Source organism: Hemitrygon akajei, chromosome 8 (assembly GCF_048418815.1).
Source record: "Hemitrygon akajei chromosome 8, sHemAka1.3, whole genome shotgun sequence".
Taxonomy (NCBI): Eukaryota; Metazoa; Chordata; class Chondrichthyes; order Myliobatiformes; family Dasyatidae; genus Hemitrygon; species Hemitrygon akajei.
In genome coordinates this window covers 114,608,817-114,627,876 of record NC_133131.1, presented here as the reverse complement: position 1 = coordinate 114,627,876, position 19,060 = coordinate 114,608,817, and the positions used below count along the sequence as shown (strand labels likewise).

The 19,060-nt window shown below is 45.9% G+C and overlaps 1 protein-coding gene across 2 annotated transcripts in view; it reads right to left on the bottom strand.

The window, feature by feature from the left end:
* Positions 1–14,620, bottom strand: part of oxnad1 (oxidoreductase NAD-binding domain containing 1) — a 49,190-nt gene extending 34,570 nt beyond the window's left edge. Inside the window, exons 1-2 of one of the 2 annotated variants that reach the window (XM_073054417.1) lie at positions 14,410–14,620; positions 7,107–7,173 (exon numbers count right to left, since the gene is read on the bottom strand). In XM_073054417.1, coding sequence (XP_072910518.1) covers positions 7,107–7,173; positions 14,410–14,540 — 198 coding nt within the window. In that variant the 5' untranslated portion in view covers positions 14,541–14,620. The remainder of the gene's footprint in view (positions 1–7,106; positions 7,174–14,409) is intronic. The other variant, XM_073054418.1, reaches the window with a different exon arrangement.
* Between the last annotated feature and the right edge of the window lie 4,440 nt (positions 14,621–19,060).

The window sequence follows — 19,060 nt, the reverse complement described above, 5'->3', positions numbered from 1 at the left end:
GGAGAAAAACAGATTAGTGAAGCCTAGTTCTCTTTAGTTTTTTTATGCTCATTATCACTTAAATGAGTTTCCTGTAAATATACTACATGGGCTTGTTCTTTTTTCATTTTGGATAAAATTCTCTTACGTTTGATTGGATTTAATAGCCCATTGACATTAAAAGAAATGAATTTTACCTTGTCCTTAGCCATCTGTATTTATCTGTCAATGTATCATTGAAATTAGAATAAAATTTAATCGATCTACTCTGAACAAATAAGAACCAAGAAATGCAAATAATAACAAAAATGGCAACGAACGTGTGATTCCAAGGCTGAGGTCTCCAGTAGATGACCCTGTGTTGAGCTAGAGAAAATGTCTAGCTGTGGGGGATAACCCCTCCTACTTGTGAGTTGAGGGCCCCCATTGCAGTATTCATAAAAGTCAGTGAACAAATCCATTACATAGAAAAGATTTCCCTGTGTACTTTTCCTATTTATACATATATACACACACACTTATTACATACATACACATATATATATTCTGATTTTGGTGGGGAGAAAGGAGTAAGTGAGCAAATAAAGAATAACAAAGTAATATAAAATCCACATTATAATAAGTATTTCTCGAGTTAGGTGTATCACCATGTACTTTTGCTTCCGTTTAGCTTCTCAACATTTTTAAAGTTAGCCAAACCTGGCTCTTCTGAAGGGGGTGAGGACTATCTTTGGGGAAACTCCCGGTCTCTTCCTGATATATTTCTTTCAGTCTCCTCCCGTCTCCAGCCTTCTCGATTCTCACACTATTTCTCAAGTGGAGCAGGATAATTCCTAGCCAGGCTTTCTCTTGGTTCGGTCACACTAACGGGCAACCTTCTGGCCTTCATGTCTGTAGTTGCCTCTTCCACTGTCTGGTATGTTATGAAACCAGTAACTGGTTTCACTTACCAGCAAAGATAGATATGTCAGTTGAAGTCCAATGGTACTATTTTCAAAAGTTTTATTAATAAAGGGGCACAAAAATTAAGGTTAATACAAACATTCAGATAACATGCGTCAATACTCAATCTAAAACGCAGGTACATTAATAATCACTCAGAAATAAGCTCTTTCGTTGTCTAGGGTATAATACTGAGTCCAATTGGAAATATAAAGAGTCACTCTGAAGTCTGCAGGCTTTTCCCTTTTGGTTTCACGTGTTGGAGAGAGAGAGAGATAAACGGAAAAACTTGCCCAAAACATCCGTGGAATCAGGGGAGCGATCTTCCCCGTTGTTAGTTAAAAGCGATCTCCCGTTGGTTCTAGCCACAAACTCCGCATCCGGAATTTAACGCACGTGGCTTCCTTCAAGATGGCTTCCCGTTCCCACGGGAAGCGGTATCGTGCTTCTCGGTGTCTCCTTGGTGCGTCTGAGGGTCGTCCTCTTTCAGACCCTTCTTTATACTGCCTCACGGGATCTCAGGTGTCAATCAGGTTGCAGGTGATGCAATCTCTCTCTCAACCAGCCCACTTTGCCCGAGGGCTTTACAATGTCCCTGCGAGTTGGCACGTCTGCAGTTCCCAGGTGTCTCCTGAGAACAATGCCACAGTCGCCAGCTTTTGTCCCAGTGGAATGCGGTATCCAGCACGTCGCTGTCTTTCCATTTCCTGTGTCCATTCGGCATGTCTCTCTCTCTCGGGTCATTGACCCCCCTTTCACTAGGGCTCTTGCAATTCTCACAAAGGAGAGGGCTGGTATCATAACAGGTACAACTGCGACCTGTTGTCATAAAACACTTGAAGTTTAGCAGGGTACGGAGTTTGAAATCTAATCTTTTTCTGCTTTAGTACTCGCTGTACTTCAGAGTATTCTTTGCATTTCTGCAAGACCGCGGGGGGGGGGGGGTAATCTTGGTCGAAATATATCAATTTATCCTTGAAAAACACTCTCTTCTTACCCCAGGCCCTTCATAGAATCTCCGCCTTGGTGCTGTACTGAAGGAATTTAATTATTATTGAGTGGGGCTTTCTATCCTGGGTAGGTTTCAGGACGAACGAGTGGTGGGCTCTTTCGACTTCCAGCTCCATAGCCGGGGGGAAGATCCAGCGCGTCCCGCAGTAACATTCCGACAAACTCCGTCATAGACGAGCCCTTCGGGAACGTTGTAGATTCTGATATTTTTCCGCCATGATCTTCCCTCCAGGTCAAGCAGTTTACCTTCTTGGTGATGTATTATTTTTATTGTTTTACTCAGTATCCGTTCCACATTTTGTACGCAATCTTCCACCTTCTCAATTCGAGTCTCTGCCACCACTATTTTTTGATTGACGCTGGCGAGCTCTGATTTAATATCACGGAGCTGAACTCCCATTATTTCTTTCAGGATTTCGAAGATATTTGCTGCTTTGCATGAGCGAGGCCCAGCGGCCACCTCGCTAGCACGTGGTCGGGTAGGAGAGCTGCTCGCTGCACTCCTCTCGGACGCAGGCTCCGCAGTGTCCCTTTTTTTAATTTCCATTCCTTTTCCTCATTCGTGCCCCTCTTTTCAGTTCAAATATTTTTCGAAAAATATATTTGATGGGTTAACGGGGCTTAATACGCGTTTTTCCGGAGGAGCTGGTGACTTAAGCTGCCATTTTCGATGATGACATCACCGGAAACCTCAACCATAAGAAATTTCAGAGTTGTGTACACAGCTCAGCACATAATGGAAACCATGGACTCTGTCTACACTTCTCAACAACATTGAAACCTGTAAAATATTGAAATGCCTAGACAGAGTGGACATGGAGAGAAGGATGATAGTGCTCTTATAAAGCAGATTCAAAGGTTCACAAGAACACAAGAAATAGGAGCAGGAGTAGGCCATCCGGCCCATTGAGCCTGCTCCACCATTCAATAAGATCATGGCTGATCTGGCCATGGGCTCATCTCCATCTACCTGCCTTTTCCCCATAACCTTTAATACCCCTACTATACAAAAGTCTATCCAACCTTGTCTTAAATATATTTACTGACAAAGCCTCCACTGCTTCATTAGGCAGAGAATGCCACAGATTCACCACTCTCTGGAAAAAGCAGTTCTTCCTCATCTCTGTCCCAAAATTTACTCCCCCGAATCTTGAGGCTATGTCCCCTAGTTCTAGTCTCACCTACGGACGTGACGTCAGACTGTCCCCAGAAGGTCCTCCCCAAGCAGGTAGCTCCAAATGCGCTACTCCATCTGCCAGCAGTTTGAGTCCCGCGTGTGGGCCGCCACACCCCCACCTCCAGAAACGTCCATTGGGGGAGTGGAGCCCCCAGTCTGGGTGGCCGGCCTCGCCAACGCGGTGCGGGTACCCTCACTGGTTGCTCAATGTCCAAGCGAGCCGGTTTGAGGCGGTCCACTGTAAAAGTCTTTTCCCGGCCACCCACCTGCACGACACACGTGGTTCCATTGTGCCAGATCACCATGAAGGGTCCCTCGTATGGCTTATGGCCGTCCATGAGCACCAGCATATCATTCATGAGCTCAGATGGCGTGTGGTCGCCCAGACTGTCCATGTGTAGGAGCCACACAGCCTGTTCGCGGTTAGAGAGTCCGAAGGTATGGATCAGGAGCGCCTTAAGCTTAGTGTACCTGTCCTCCGTTGGTGGCTGGTGTAGGAAGTCGATGATCCGGCCTGCCGTCTCCTGGTCGAGCGTACTGACCACGTAGTAGTACTGCGTGGCGTCGGCTGTAATGTCTCTGATATTGAACTGGGCCTCAGCCTGCTTGAACCAAACATGGGGCTGAGTGGCCCAGAAAGTCAGGAGCTTCAGAGAGACCACGCTGTGTGAGTTGCTCGAACTCATGGCTGGTCACTGATTCGCCGGTTCCAGATGCTGTCTGGAACATCGGGGTCACCAATGTAGTCGCATGCAATGCGCTACTAGAGAAACACAGGGAGGCAGAGAGAGCTGAACTCAGAATGCCTTTACTGATTCAAAATCACACGCTTAAATCTCCCCTCCCATGGGCCCCTGCGACCTGCGGGGCGGACATGACTTCAGACAGTCCCCGGAAGGTCCGCCCCAAGTGGGTAGTTCCAAACGTGCTACTGCGTGTCTGCCCGTGGCTCCCGATGGCGGTTCGAGTCCCACGTGTGCGGGCCGTCACACCAGGAACTAAGGACATGGTCAGAGACATCATCTGGATCAGATGATTTTGTAGGTTCACTCTCCAGAATACTGATCTTATAGCTACAATTTAGGGAGAGGGAGGAGATCTGCAGGGCAAGCTTTACATGGAAAGCCATGATAATCTTGAACAAGCAGCCAAATAAGGTGGTGGAGGCAGATAAAATGATAATACTTAAGAACATTTGGGTAGATACTTGTGATACGAATGAGGAGCAACTCTGATGGGCAGAAGGGTGCAAAGTCGCCCCCCCCCTTTTTGAGAATCGCAAAAATTGCTATTATTTCGGGTCTGATACCAAGGAAATAAGAGAGATAAACAGCTCATGTCAGTAATGAGAGAGAGACAATGCAGGGATACACAAAGGTGGAATGTCTCCTCCTAACAAAAGCGGAACGGAACCACTGATTACTGCTATTGTCTCTTGAAGAAGGAATTGTGTATTGAGTACTGTTCTATTCATTGAAACCCCTCAGGGGGCAACCAGAGTGGTCTGGTTGAGGGATTGCATCATCCCAACCTGATTGACATCTGAGACCCCGTGAGTGGGGATAAAAGTAGGGTCTGGGGAACACCACTCAGACGCTCCAGGAGAGACGCTACGAGACCGGTGGGGGCTTGTGTGTGTGTCCATCCTTGCCTGGGTGACCAGTCCTCCACGGAACGGTCTAGCTAAAGGACGCGGAGGAGTCATACGTGAATGGCCACAACAGTAACGCATCGACGGATCAAGATCGTAAAAGGAAAGTCGGCAAGTCAGTAGCGGTTACTCTCTCTCTCTCTCCCCAACAATTGCAACACAGTGATCAGCAACTACCGCAGCCTGCATGAACTGAACTGAACTTTATATTTCCATCGGACAATTCATTATCCCCTAGACAACAATAGAGCTTATTTCTTATTGATTATTATTATACCTGCACTTTTAGGTTTGGTATTGATGATGTATATTATCTGTATATTTGCACTGATATTATTTTTGTGTATTTTTACTAATAAATACTGTTAAAAATAGTATCATCAGACTTCAACGGATACTCCTATCTTTGCTGGTAAGATACCCAGTTACGGGGTTCGTAACACTTGGAAGAGCTGTAGAATAGTGGTTGCCAACCTGTCGATCTTTGAGACTTTCCCAGTAGATCCCAAAATAAAAAGAAAAATAAATACACAAATACTGTTGAGAGATTATTTCCCGGTTGCGGAGTTTTAGTTCCGTTCTTTCTGCCCAGTTCGCACGCGTATAGCTCCCCCGCACTACACAGTGTACTTCAGTGGTCCCCAACCACCGGGCCGCGAGGAAACGATACGAGTCAGCTGCACCTTTCCTCATTCCCTGTCACGCCCACTGTTGAACTTGAACCCACGGGAGGTCATCAGTCGCCTAAAAGCAGTGACACCCTCGTGCCAGGGGTCACTGGTTGGTCTCACGCAGCCGGCGAGAAGTGCTGTTGCTACTGGCCTGGAGCACAGACAGATGGGCGCCGCCTCTAAACCTGTTTACCACACCGAATGTTCGTGGGGAACCCGATGCTAAAATATTCGCAGACGTCCTAATTCGGGCTCAGGGTTTTGGAAGTAGCAGAGCAGCTACCTTGCTGCGATCTACTGTAACAAACTTTTGTCGAACGATAGATCCTACAAGGGGGGCGGGCGCGCGTCCTGTCGCACACCTTGCTCGGTCGGTCGCTCTCCAGACTGCGACCGCCGTGGCCCCAGTACGGGGACATCCAGCCCTGACCTCGTCCTCTCACCCCACCCACAACCAGCCGCACCTGGCCAAGGCAGCTGGCGGTGGACGGGAGGCTGGGGTTTGGGCCTGGAGGCTGTCTAATGAGATAATGAAGCCCTCAAATCTGCTTTGGCACCTTGAGTCCAAACACCCTGCACTTAAAGACAAACCCAGTGAGTTTTGTGAGTGGAAAAAGCTTGCGCAAGTGGGACAGAAGCTAAGTGCCGAAAGCCGCGAAAACGAAATTGCGGAATAGACTGGACATAAGGAACCTGCTTCAAGTATCGCTGTATTCCGGTCGTGATTAATACCCCACCTCCCACCCCCACCGTTGGCCAGTCCACAAAAATATTGTCAATATTAAACCGGTCCACGATGCAAAGAAAGGGTGGTGACCCCTGGTGTTTATACATTATTTCTACTTCCGGGTTGCGGGGTTTTACTTCCGGTCTTTTCTGCCCAGTGCGCAGTAACTAATCAATCTGGGGTCGATCTTGCCTTTCATTAAGGCCGAGGTAGGGGATCTGGGGTTTAAAAAGGTTGGTGACAACTACTGTAGAAGGATACTAAATGGAATTAACATATAGGCATCATAGTCAATCTAGAAAAGGCAAGTTAAAAGCGTGCATTTTTATGATTCTATGAATCAGAATAAACATAGCCATACATTTTCAATCTTGTTACAAAGCTTTCCTTTCAGAGATCAGTATGACAAATGGTCTTCACATGACATGTAATAAACAAAATGTAATTGATAAACATAAATTTTCCTCATTCCTACAATATAGAAATAGAAAATCTACAGCACAATACAGGCCCTTCGGCCCACAAAGCTGTGTCAAACATGTCCTTACCTTAGAACTACCTAGGCTTACCCATAGCCCTCTATTTTTCTAAGCTCCATGTACCCATCCGGGAGTCTCTTAAAAGACCCTATTGTTACCGCTTTCACCACCTCATTCCACGCACTCACCACTCTCCGCGTAAAAAAAACTTACCTCAGACATCTCCTCTGTACCTACTTCCAAGCACCTTAAAACTGTGCCCTCTCATGCTAGCCATTTCAGCCCTGGAAAAAAGCCTCTGACTATCCACACGATCAATACCTCTCATTATCTTGTACACCGCTCTCAGGTCACCTCTTTTCCTCCATCGCTCCAAGGAGAAAAGACCAAGTTCACGCAACCTATTCTCATAAAGCATGATCCCCATGGTAAAGGAGATAGAATAGCAGAATATGCAGGTTATACTGACCTCTTGGCGAAAGTTGTTGATTGTTCTTTCTAGATGATCGGTTTTCCTTCTTGATGATATATTTCTGCTAAAGGTAAATGCAATATACTAATTTACATGACCAGTATATTAACAGATTTTTAAAAATATATTCATCAAGTCTAATGATCAAATCCTCACAATGAAGCCATTAGTATGTGTACATAACCACTGAAATTCTCGTGTGGTACCAATGGAATTATTATTTTTGGAGATATTGGCATTAGTTTGTTTTTGTTCCATGTAATGAGATACAGTATAAAGCTGTTGTGTGCATGCCATTCACAGGTACATCAAGGTAGGAAAAAGAAAAACAGAATATAAAACATTGTGTTGCAGTACAGAGAAAGTACAGTGCAAACAGGCAAATAAAATGCAAAGGCCATGACTATAGATTGGGAGATCAAGAGTTCATCTCTGATTGTGTGAGAGTTCTGTTAAAGTATTTGATGATAGCATGAAAGAAGCTTTTCTTGAAGCTTGCATGCACTCATAAGTGTTTGTGTCTTCTAGCAGACAGGAGGGGAGCGGTAAGAAATTCTGTCCAGGGTGGGAGATATGGTCTTTAATGCACTATTAAGCTGAGGCAGTAGTTGGTTCCTCAAGTGAAAGCAATAAACTCCAGTGTTTAAAGAGTCAACTAATTTCAATATGATCTTGCATTCTTAATGTCAATACTCTACAAACCTCTAGATTAATAAAAGATACAATTCAATACAAGTGGCCCCCATTTTTCGATCATTCACTTTATGATAGCTTGCTGTTATGAAAGACCTACATTAGTACCTGTTTTCACTAACCAAAGAGGATTTTCACTTTTACGAAAAAAAGACACCCGCTTTATACGTGTGTTTACCCTGAGAAATACTACCATGACCATGAAACCTTGTGCGGGCAGTTGTGTGTGCATGTGTGTACATGCATAGGTGTGTACGTGCACGTGCATGCCAATTTTTTTTTCTCCAAATTGATTTTGGCTCGCTGTCTTCCTGATTTTGATAAGTGAAACTACACCATACATACAATACTTTTACTTTATATAGCTGTGTCTTTATCATATCATTCCTGCTTTTACTATATGTTCGAGTTATCTTAGGTTTTCTGTGCTAGTTGGTATGATTTTGTAGGTTATTTTTTGGGTCTGTAAATGCTCAAAAATTAATGGTAATATTACTTCTTCACTTTATGACATTTCGACTTACAAACGGTTTCATAAGAATGCTCTACCTTCGGATAGCGGGGGAAACCTGTACTCCAGATGGAATATAACCATGTCTCTATCTAAATGAAATATCACAAGTTCACTTATGAATTTCTGCCTCTAAAAATTAAAACAAAAATACTAATTTTCTTATGCTTTCTTGTAACACAGGAAGACTATCAAGTCAAAACCAGCTATCAAAGCAACTCTGCCAATTTTAACTCCCTAGCAACACACACAAGATGCTGGAAGAACTCAGCAGGTTAGGCAGCATCTATGGAAATGAATAAGCAGTTGATGTTTCAGGCTGAGACCCTTCTATAGTACTCAAAAGGAAGGTGTAAGAAGCCAGAATAAAAAGGTGGGGAGGGCAAGGAGGATAGCTAAAAGGCGATAGGTGAAAACTGGTGGATAGGAAAGGTGAAGGGCTGGAGAGGAAGAAATCTGATATGAGAGGAGATTGGACCATAGGAGAATGGCAAGGAGGAGGGGACCCAGGGGGAAGCAATAGGCAGAGATGAGAAGCAAGGTGATGGGAAGATGGGATGAGAGCAGATGTTCTGGAAATGGAAAGATGTGATTGAGGGCAGCATCAATGATTGAGGAAGGGAAATCATTTTTTGAAGAAGGATGACATCTCTGATATCTTGGCAAGGAAAACTACATCTTGGGACTAGTTGCAGCAGAGTCAAAGGAACTGAGAAGAGGAAAAAAAACATTCATACAGGAGGCAGGGTGAGAAGTTGAATAGTCAAGCTAACTGTGGGAATTGACAGATTTATAAAAGATGTCAGTCGACAGTTTATCTCCAGAGATGGAAACGACAAGATTGAGAAAAGGGAGGAAGGTGTCAGAAATGGACTGTGAATTTAAGGACCGGGTGGAAGTTCGAGGCGAAGTTGATGAAATTGACAAGCTCAACATGGGTGCATAAAGCAGCACAAATACAGTCGTCAATGAAGCGGAGGAAGAGTTGGGGAGCATTACTGGAGAAGGCTTGGAACAGGGATTGTTCTAAGTAGCCTACAAAATGGTATGTAGCTCTGTTGGCTAAAAGGCCACCACATTGACCACTGCATTGGTGCTGAGCCATCGGTTTCATCGGCTTTGTCTCACCTTCTCACTTTTTCTGTTGATCAGTGTCAAAAAAAGCCACTGTTACTCAGTATTGTAAAACAATAGAACATGAAAACTTCGGGGGGGCGATTATTTTATATATAGGCTCTTTATAATTGAGCCATTTAAGGGGTTCTCAGATAGGCCTGTGGATATACAATAAAAAAAGGAATATGGAACAGAAAGTATTAGGTTGTAGTGATGTGCTACACACAGTGCTGAAATAACGACACGCAGTCGGTAAGTCGTTTCGAGACTAGTTTATTCAAACTTCTCAGTGCTGACATTTAATCCCTAGCGCCCACCCTCTCCGGGTGGAAATGACGTCAGAGGTGCATTACCAAAATCTCCCCCCGCACGCTGGCAATTTGTGAGCCAGTTCACCTGCGCAGAAAGTGGGTTGCCACATAAACCCCCCCCCACCCCCAGAACCGGCGATACACCCCTCAGTGTCCACAGTCTGGATCAGCCTCTGTTTGGGAGGTCTGCCTCTGCGCTGCTGTGCCTGAACCTCGACCGGCTGCGCCAAGTCCACATGGGCTGGTTTGAGTCGGTCCACCGTGAAAACCTCCTCTTCCCCCCCCAATGTCCAGAACGTACGTGGACCCGTTGTTGATCACCTTGAACGGCCCCTCGTACGGCCGCTGTAGTGGTGCCCGGTGTCCGCCCCTTCGTACAAACACAAACTTACAGTTCTGCAGGTCTTTGGGTACATGGGTCGGGGTCCGTCCGTGCTGTGAAGTTGGCACGGGGGCCAGGTTGCCGAGCCTTTCGCATAGTCTGTCCAGGACTGCTGCGGGTTCTTCCTCTTGCTCCCTTGGGGCTGGTATGAACTCTCCTGGGACGGCCAGGGGTGCGCCATACACCAACTCGGCGGACGAGGTGTGCAGATCCTCTTTGGGCCTGTGCGAATTCCAAGCAGGACCCAGGGAAGCTCGTCCACCCAGTTAGGTCCTCTCAGGCAGGCCATGAGAGCTGACTTCAAGTGAAGGTGGAAGCATTCCACCAGTCCGTTCGACTGTGGGTGGTAGGCAGTTGTGTGGTGTAGCTGCGTTCCCAACAGGCTGGCCACAGCAGACCATAGGCTGGAGGTGAACTGGGCGCCTCTGTAATGTGGGCCAGTACCCCGAAGCGTCTTACCCAGGTTGCAATCAGTGCTCGAGTGCAGGAATCGGCAGATGTGTCGGTGAGCGGGACCGTCTCTGGCCACCTCGTGAATCGGTCTACCATAGTTAGGAGGTACCGCGCTCCTCGGGACACTGGTAGGGGGCCCACAATATCCACATGAATGTGGTCGAACCTCGGGTGGGTGGGTTCAAACTGCTGCAGCGGGGCTTTAGTGTGCCACTGCACCTTGGCTGTTTGGCACTGCGTGCACGTTCTGGCCAATTCACTGACCTGCTTGCGAAGTCCGTGCCACGCGAACTTGCTGGAGACCAGCCGGATGGTTGTCCTGATAGATGGGTGCGCCAAACTGTGTATGGAGTTGAAAACTCACCACCTCCAGGCTGCCGGGACGATGGGGCGAGATTGGCCGGTAGCCACATCGCACAGGAGGGTCCTCTCACCTGGGCCTACGAGAAAGTCTTGCAGCTGCAAACCCGAGACTGTGGTCCTGTAGCTGGGCATCTTGTCGTCTGCCTGCTGCGCCTCTGCCAGTGCTGCATAGCCCACCCCCAGGGACAGGGCCTGGACAGCTGGTCTGGAGAGTGCATCTGCCATGACGTTGTCCTTTCCCAAGACATGCTGGATGTCCGTCACGTACTCAGAGATGTAGGACAGATGTCACTGCTGGCGAGCCGACCAGGGATCGGACACCTTCGTGAATGTGAAGGTCAATGGTTTGTGCTCCATGAACGCGGTGAACAGCCTGCCTTCTAAGAAGTACCTGAAATGCCGGATTGCCAGATACAGTGCCAACAGCTCCCGGTCGAAAGTACTGTACTCGAGTTCGGGTGGTCATAGGTGCTTGCTGAAGAACGCCAAGGGTTGCCAGCGCCCCTCGATGAGCTGCTCCAGCACCCCACCGACTGCTGTGTTGGATGCGTCCACCGTGAGGGCCGTCGGAACGTCCGTTCTGGGGTGCACCAGCATCGCGGCATCTGCCAAGGCTTCCTTGGCTTTAACGAAAGCAGCCGCGGCCTCCTCGTCCCAAGTAATGTCCTTGCCTTTACCTGACATCAGGGTGTACAAAGGGCGCATGATACGGGCTGCTGAGTGGAGGAAACGGTGGTAGAAGTTCACCATACCAACGAACTCCTGTAGGCCTTTGACCGTGTTGGGCTGGGCAAAGTGGCGGATTGCGTCTACCTTGGCGGGCAGAGGTGTTCTGTGGTAATCTTTGGTAATCCTGTGGCCCAGGAAGTCGATGGTATCGAGACCGAACTGGCATTTGGCCGGGTTGATCGTGAGGCCGAAATCACTCAGGCAGGAGTAGAGCTGGCGGAGGTGGGACAGATGCTCCTGGCGACTACTACTGGCTATAAGGATGTCGTCCAAATAAATGAACGCAAAGTCCAGGTCACGTCCCACCACATCCATTAGCTGCTGGAACATCTGTGCAGCATTCTTCAGGCCGAACGGCATTCGGAGGAACTCGAACAGGCCGAACGGGGTGATGAGTACTGTTTTGGGGATGTCTTCAGGGTGCACTGGAATTTGATGGTATCCCCGGACGAGGTCTACTTTGGAAAATATTCTTGCCCCGTGCAGGTTTGCTGCAAAGTCCTGTATGTGCGGCACGGGGTAGCGGTATGGAGTTGTAGCCTTGTTCAGTCCATGGTAGTCATCACATGGTCTCCAACCCCCCGGCTGCTTTGGGCACCATGTGCAGGGGGGAGACCCATGGGCTGTCAGACCTCCGTACAATCCCCAATTCCTCCATCCTCTTGAACTCCTCCTTCGCCAGGCGGAGCTTTTCCAGGGGGAGCCTTCGTGCGCAGGCTTGGAGGGGTGGTCCCTTGGTCGGGATGTAGTGCTGAACCCCGTGTCTGGGCATGGCTGCCGTGAACTGCAGTGCCAGAATCGATGGAAAGTCCGCCAGGATTCTGGTGAATTCGTTGTCCGACAGCGTGATGGAGTCCAGGTGTGGGGTCGGCAACTTGGCTTCACCCAGGGAGAACGTCTGGAAAGTCTCGGCGTGTACCAGTCTTTTCCCTTGCAAGTCAAACAGCAGGCTGTGAGCTCGCAAGAAGTCCGCCCCCAGGAGTGGTTGGGCCACGGCAGCTAGTGTGAAGTCCCACGTGAACCAGCTGGCGCCGAACTGCAGCTGCACTGTGCGGGTGCCATAGGTCCGTATCGTGCTGCTGTTTGCGCCCCTCAGGGTGGGTCCAGGCTTCCTGTTACGGGTGTTGTACCCCGTTGGGGGCAAGATGCTGGTTTCCGCTCCGGTGTCGACCAAGAAGCGGCGTCCCGACTGATTGTCCCAGACGTACAAGAGGCTGTCCTGGTGGCCAGCCGCCATAGTCATTAGCGGCAGCTGGCCCTGGCTTTGGCCCTTGCAGGGCGGGTGACAACAGCGAGCTTTTGTGCCCCACCGCTGGTGGTAGAAACACCACAGTTCACTGGCCTCCTCAGTCCTGCCTCTGTGCTGTTTGCGCCCCCCTGCCGGGCCTGGTCTGGTCTGCTGTTGGGCGCGTGGCCTGGTAATCTGACCAACGGACGCCACGCTCTCCCTCTTGGCTTTCCACAGCACATCTGCCCGGGCCGCCACCTTCCAGGGGTCGCTGAAATCTGCGTCCATTACCAAAGTCTCCCCCTGCGCGCTGGCTATTTGTGAGCCGGTTCGCCTGCACAGAAAGTGGGTTACCACAAGGTATCATTAGCTTAATTAATTAGTTTGTACGCTGTGGGCCAAAAGGGCTGCTCCCATGCTGAATTGGACTATTTTGTGATCTAGGGGTTCCTCAGAATATTGATCTATACAGTAAATCCATTTCATATGTTCCAGGAATTCCCACAAGAAAATAAGAACAGGAATAGGGTACCATCATTTTAATAAGATTATGACCAATCTTATTCCTGTCCCAAATCATTTGTGCTAGATCCCCACAGCCCTCAAACCCCTGATCTTTCAATAATCTGTTTTTAAAAACATATAATGAAGTCTCTACAATTCCAGAGATTCACCACTTTTGTATTGTTAGCACTTTGAATTAAATTCTACACAATTTCTGTTACATGCAAATCCATTTTCCACAGTTATACCAAATCTTATAATAATTACTACTACTCAGAGACCTATGAACAATTTATATTTGTGCTGTGCTTTCTGTCCACTACTTGTTTCGGCTCCACTAGCCTGCTGTTCCTTTAATTGTCTATTTCTTTGGCTTCTTACATTTTAAAGCTCCAATTCCAGCTTAGTTGCTTTCTCTCTTGAATTTCCCCTCAGGTTCCCCATCCTCATGGATATCTTCTGAAGGATGCATAGTGCCTAGACTTTTGCACTTAAAATTTCCAGAAATAAACTTCAACCCACAACCTTCTAACTCAAAAAACAAGATTCGATTGCGATTTCCAGTATCTGCAGTTTTTAAAATTTTCTGCAAACTGACAACAGGCTGTCTCTAGCGCATGTTCTGAAATTGATTACATGCAGATCAGCAGGACACCTAACAGAATATGAATGAAAATCAGATTATTTTCTTACATAATGCAACCTGTCCTCCTTTACACCAGATCATTTTCTAATTCAACAATAGAATTTGCCCTTCTCGATTGCTACAAAAGCGATTTCGAACAAAAATGCACACATTGCGCGAACCAGCTAGAAGGCCGAAGAAACCCCTGATGTCAGCATTCGGTAAATAAAAATACATCAGTTTTGTACACTTAAAACACTCCAGTTGTGTTAGGGATACAATTTAAACCGAGGGAATCATCAGACTTGTGCACCTCAACGAGTGACGTGTTTAAAGGATGGTGGGAGTTTAAAAGAACCGACATTAAAATTCCGGGTCCACTCACCTCATCGCCTTACAAAGACACGGAATGCTGGAGCCGGATAGCAAGCACTGTGGGAGAAGGTCCAAGGACAAGTGGGTACGGATGGCAGGCGCCCGGAATAGGGGCCGAAGCGCCGCTGCCGCCAGTGTCATGCCTGCTGGTCAGGTCGCTCGCAGCCGGTGCTGTCCTCGGGCCGGAACTCGCCGGCTTCCACCAGGCAGGAAAACGCGTCACCGACTGTGAGCCCCGTCTCGTCACGTGACATGCACTGACCGCAAGATGGCGGCCGCGGATACTGTCCTGTCAGCTTGCTGTGTGTGTATCGTCCCCTGGCTAGCTTCTGCAGACTCCCACGGAGCCGGCACTTCTCAGTTAGAGCGAATCGAGAAAATGCTCACCGCTTTTTTAACGATAACCTTTATTACCATTTTCAATGTTGTAGCCTGGAACCCTGTGGACCCAGAGCTGGGACGAGGGAGTAATTTAAATGGCTCAAATTTCGGCAGGTGAGGACTTGGTTTCCTCCGGGGTCGTAAATTGCAAAAATCTCTAGAATTTAGTAATAGACGATGTCATAAACCTTGAATACATTTAGAGAAAGTGCCAACCTGGGAGGATGGTTCCACTGAAGCACTTGAAACCTTAACAGGGATCCTCTACAGAGATTTAACTGCCAGGTTTCCTGCTTTTATTGCGCCTGAGTAGGTACTAGCAGAAAATCGTAAATCTGAACAATAGAAAAGTGCAGCAAAGGAACAAGCCCTTTGGCCCATGATGTTTGTGCTGAATCAAATCAAATTGTAATAAATGCCACAGATGTCTGGGCAGCCTAGTACAGCTTGAGGTAGTGTTGCTGCGTCATGTTTCCATGACCTTGGTTCAGTTTTGTTCTCCAGTGCTGCTTGTACCGAGTTTACAGGTTTGTTCTTTGATCATGTTCCTTTCCCCTTGTGTGTTGTGGTTTCTTTCTACATACACTAAAGAGTTTTCTGGTTGTTGGACTACACAAACTACTATAATAAAGCTGTTTATCCAGTAGGCTGTGACTTTAGTGCCAGAAGAGCAAATATTTCCAGCCTATTGGGCACACGCATTGTTAGCCTTTACTTTCTAAAGAGGTTTGTCTTGCTACAGAACATTTTAACAAACTAATACAAATGTATTTTGGAAAAATCCTGACTGGTGGTTGTTGTGTTCTTTGTACGTACTGTGGGTTACTAAGAACAAACCATTCTGGTTTGTTAAAACTAGTATTTTTATTTAACAGCAACCTCATTTAACACACCAGCTCTCAATCATTTTGCCGTTTTTCTGCGCATGCTCATAGCTTGGTCCAATCACGTTCTGACACGTGACAGATGACCACCACATCTTCCTTTCCTTAAAAAGAAAACAATTAGCAACATTAATTAAAACAAATACATAATTTAACATGACTCTATCAGTCTCTCTGGGGGTTTACGAACATGAATAGACCTAAGTGGTTTACACAGTCCTTGTGTTTTGTTATTTTCATGTTTCGTCTGGTCTGCATCAGTTAATGGAAACTCTGAAGTTGGCTCTTTCTTGAGGCCTTTGCAATTTCTTCTTAACACTGCTTCTATTTGGACCATGTATGATCTGGGTCGTCCTTCATCAAGTACTGTAGCTTTCTGTGTCCATCTGTTCATTTTGTCTTGTATCCTCACTTCATTGCCTTGGTGCAGTTCAGGTAATGGACGAGAACGACTGTCAAAGTATGTTTTCTACTTTGCTTTGTGTTCATCTTATCACTTGTTCACCTTCCTCAGTTCTCAAGACGCAGCAGTTCTAACCTTTTGGGAGCAACAGGTACAGTTTCTATGACCATACCAATAAATACCTGAGCATCAGTAATGTTCCTGTGACTGTCTTTTGTTGTTGGATCCATAGCTCTGGAAAGTGTGTCAGCCGTGTACATGAATTTTCCAGGTGTGTATGACACATTCAACGCATATCTTTGCAATTTGATTATCATTTGCTGAATTCGCAAAGGATAGTCGCTTAAAGATTTGTTAAACAATACAATCAAAGGCGTATAATCAGCTTCAACATCAATAGATTGCCCTTACACAAACTGATGAAATCTCTCACAAGCAAACATAATGCTGAGCAATTCTTTTTCAATTTGGGCATACCTTGTTTCTGGATCGGATAATGCACGAGATGCATATGCCACTGGTAGCCAGTCCTGATCGTGTTTTTGGATTAATACTGCCCCTAAGCCTGCTCGAGATGCATCACATGAGATTTTGATGGGTCAGCATCATAGAATTTCAACACAGGTTCTTTGGTGAGCACTTTCTTGAGATTTTGGCATGCCTTCTCTGATTCATGATTCCAGCCCCATTTGTTTTTCTTTTCTGTTAGCTGCCTCAACAGAGCAAGCTGTTCCAAAAGATTGGGTAAGAATTTTCCCATGTAGTTGACCATTCCCATAAATCTTTGAACATCCTTTTTACATTGCGGTCTTGGCATGTGTTCAATAGCAGAAACCTTCAATGGATCAGGACGCAAACCCTGTTTGCAGATGATATCACCCACAAAGGTAAGTTCAGTCACTCCTAGCTGACATTTGTCTTTATTCAACTTAAGACTTGTCTTGCGTGTGGGCCTCTAAAACTTGTCTAAGTCTGGTGTGGTGCTCTTGTTTAGATGATCCCCAAACAATAATATCATCCATGGAAATATCTACACCCTCAATATGCTCATATAGCATGTGAGTAGTTTTATGGTGCACTTCAGGAGCTGATGCAATTCCAAATGGAAGCCTAAGAAAACGGTATCTGGCAAAACAAGTGTTAAAGGTACACGACTTTGAACTCAGTTCATCTAGTTTAAGTTGCCAGAATCCAGAGCATGCATCTAATTTACTAAAGTATTTTGCATTAGTAAACTGTGACACAATTTCTTTTGAAATGCTCTCTTTTTAATGGCTTCAAGTCTCTTGGATCTAAGCAAATCCTTAGTTTTCTTATCAACAATAACAAAACGTATTGACCCATTCAGTCAGTTCATCAATTTTTTGTATGACTCCTAACCGTTCCATTCTGTCAAGCTCTGTTTTCAGTTGATCACGTAATGCAAAAGGTACTTTTTTTTTTACATGGATGTACTACGGCTGGCACTGTGGTGTCAATTTTAATCGTGTGCTCTCCTGGAAGACAATCAAGCTCTTTGAACAAGTCCTCATACTCTTTCATCAAGTCACTGTAATCTGACTCTGTCCAGGACTAAGACTCTTCACCAAATTCAGTCTCTCACAGGCAGATAAACCCAATATTGACTGTACATTCTTAGGCACGACCACAAATGAAAGTGTGTGCACCATATTTTTGTGTGATACTTTTGCCACACATGTTTCTGTAAGTGAAATGTCTGCACCTGAATACCCAGTCACTTTTATATTTGTCGGATGTAACTTTGGTCTTGGCTTTAATGCATTGAACTCAGATTCTGCAAGAACATTTACTTGTGCTCCAGTATCCAATTTAAACAGAATAATGTTTTGGTTAACTTGCAATGGCATAGTCCAGTCATTCTCACTTTGTTTGTTTTCACAAAGCACATCAATATAAACCTCCTCACGTTCATTTTCAAGCACTGCATTTACGTGTTTTATTTTGTTTCTACTTCTGCAACAGCATGAAAAATGATTACTCTTACCACAGTTGTTGCACACTTTCCAATACGCTGGATACATTTTAAGTTGGTGCTTCTGCCCACAGCGATCACAAAGGCTTTTTCCTTCAGACGACGTGTTGCTTTCTGTCGGTTTCATTGCAGTTTCATTATTTTGTCTAACATGTTCGCGGTTATTCACACCGTGTACACTGCAGTTCTCAATAAAAAGCTCTTTAGTCTGTAACTTTACTGTTTCCAAAGCTTTGCAGAGAATCAAAGCTTTTTCCAAATTTACGTCTGGTTTTCTTAAGAGTCTTTCTCTCAGAGCATTATCCAGAATGCCACAAACAATTCTGTAGAAACATAGAACACTACAGCACAGTACAGGCCCTTCAGCCCTCCATGTTGTGCTGACCCATATAATCCTTAAATAAAAAAGTACTAAACCCACACTACCCCATAACCCTCCATTTTTCTTTCATCCATGTGCCTGTCCAAGAGGCTCTTAAATACCCCTAATGTTTTAGCCTCCACCACCATCCCTGGCAAGTCATTCCAGGCACTCACAACCCTCTGTGTAAAAAAAACTTACCCCTTGATGTCTCCCCTAAACATCCCTCCCTTAATTTTGTACGTACATTCATACGTCACATTGCGCTTTGGTATACAAAATGCTTCAAACTTGTCGATTATCGCTTTCAGATTCAAATTATCTCCGTTCTCAAAAGTTAAATGGTTAAATACCTCAATTGTGTCACCTCCAATCACGTGGAGAAGAATTATAACTTTCATTTCCTTTGTTTTATTAGCTGCTCCAATCGCCGATAAGTAAATTTCAAAACGCTGTTTAAATCTTTTCCAGTTTTCAGCTGCATTTCCAGTCAGCTGAAGCATCGATGGGGGTTGCAAAATTTCCATTCTTAAAGCTGTTAGCAAACAATGAAAAAGTTTGCACTCTTTTTTTCCAATTATCTTCACTTCTCCTGTATTAGCGAAACGTGTTATTCTTCCAGACTGACTTCTGACTCAT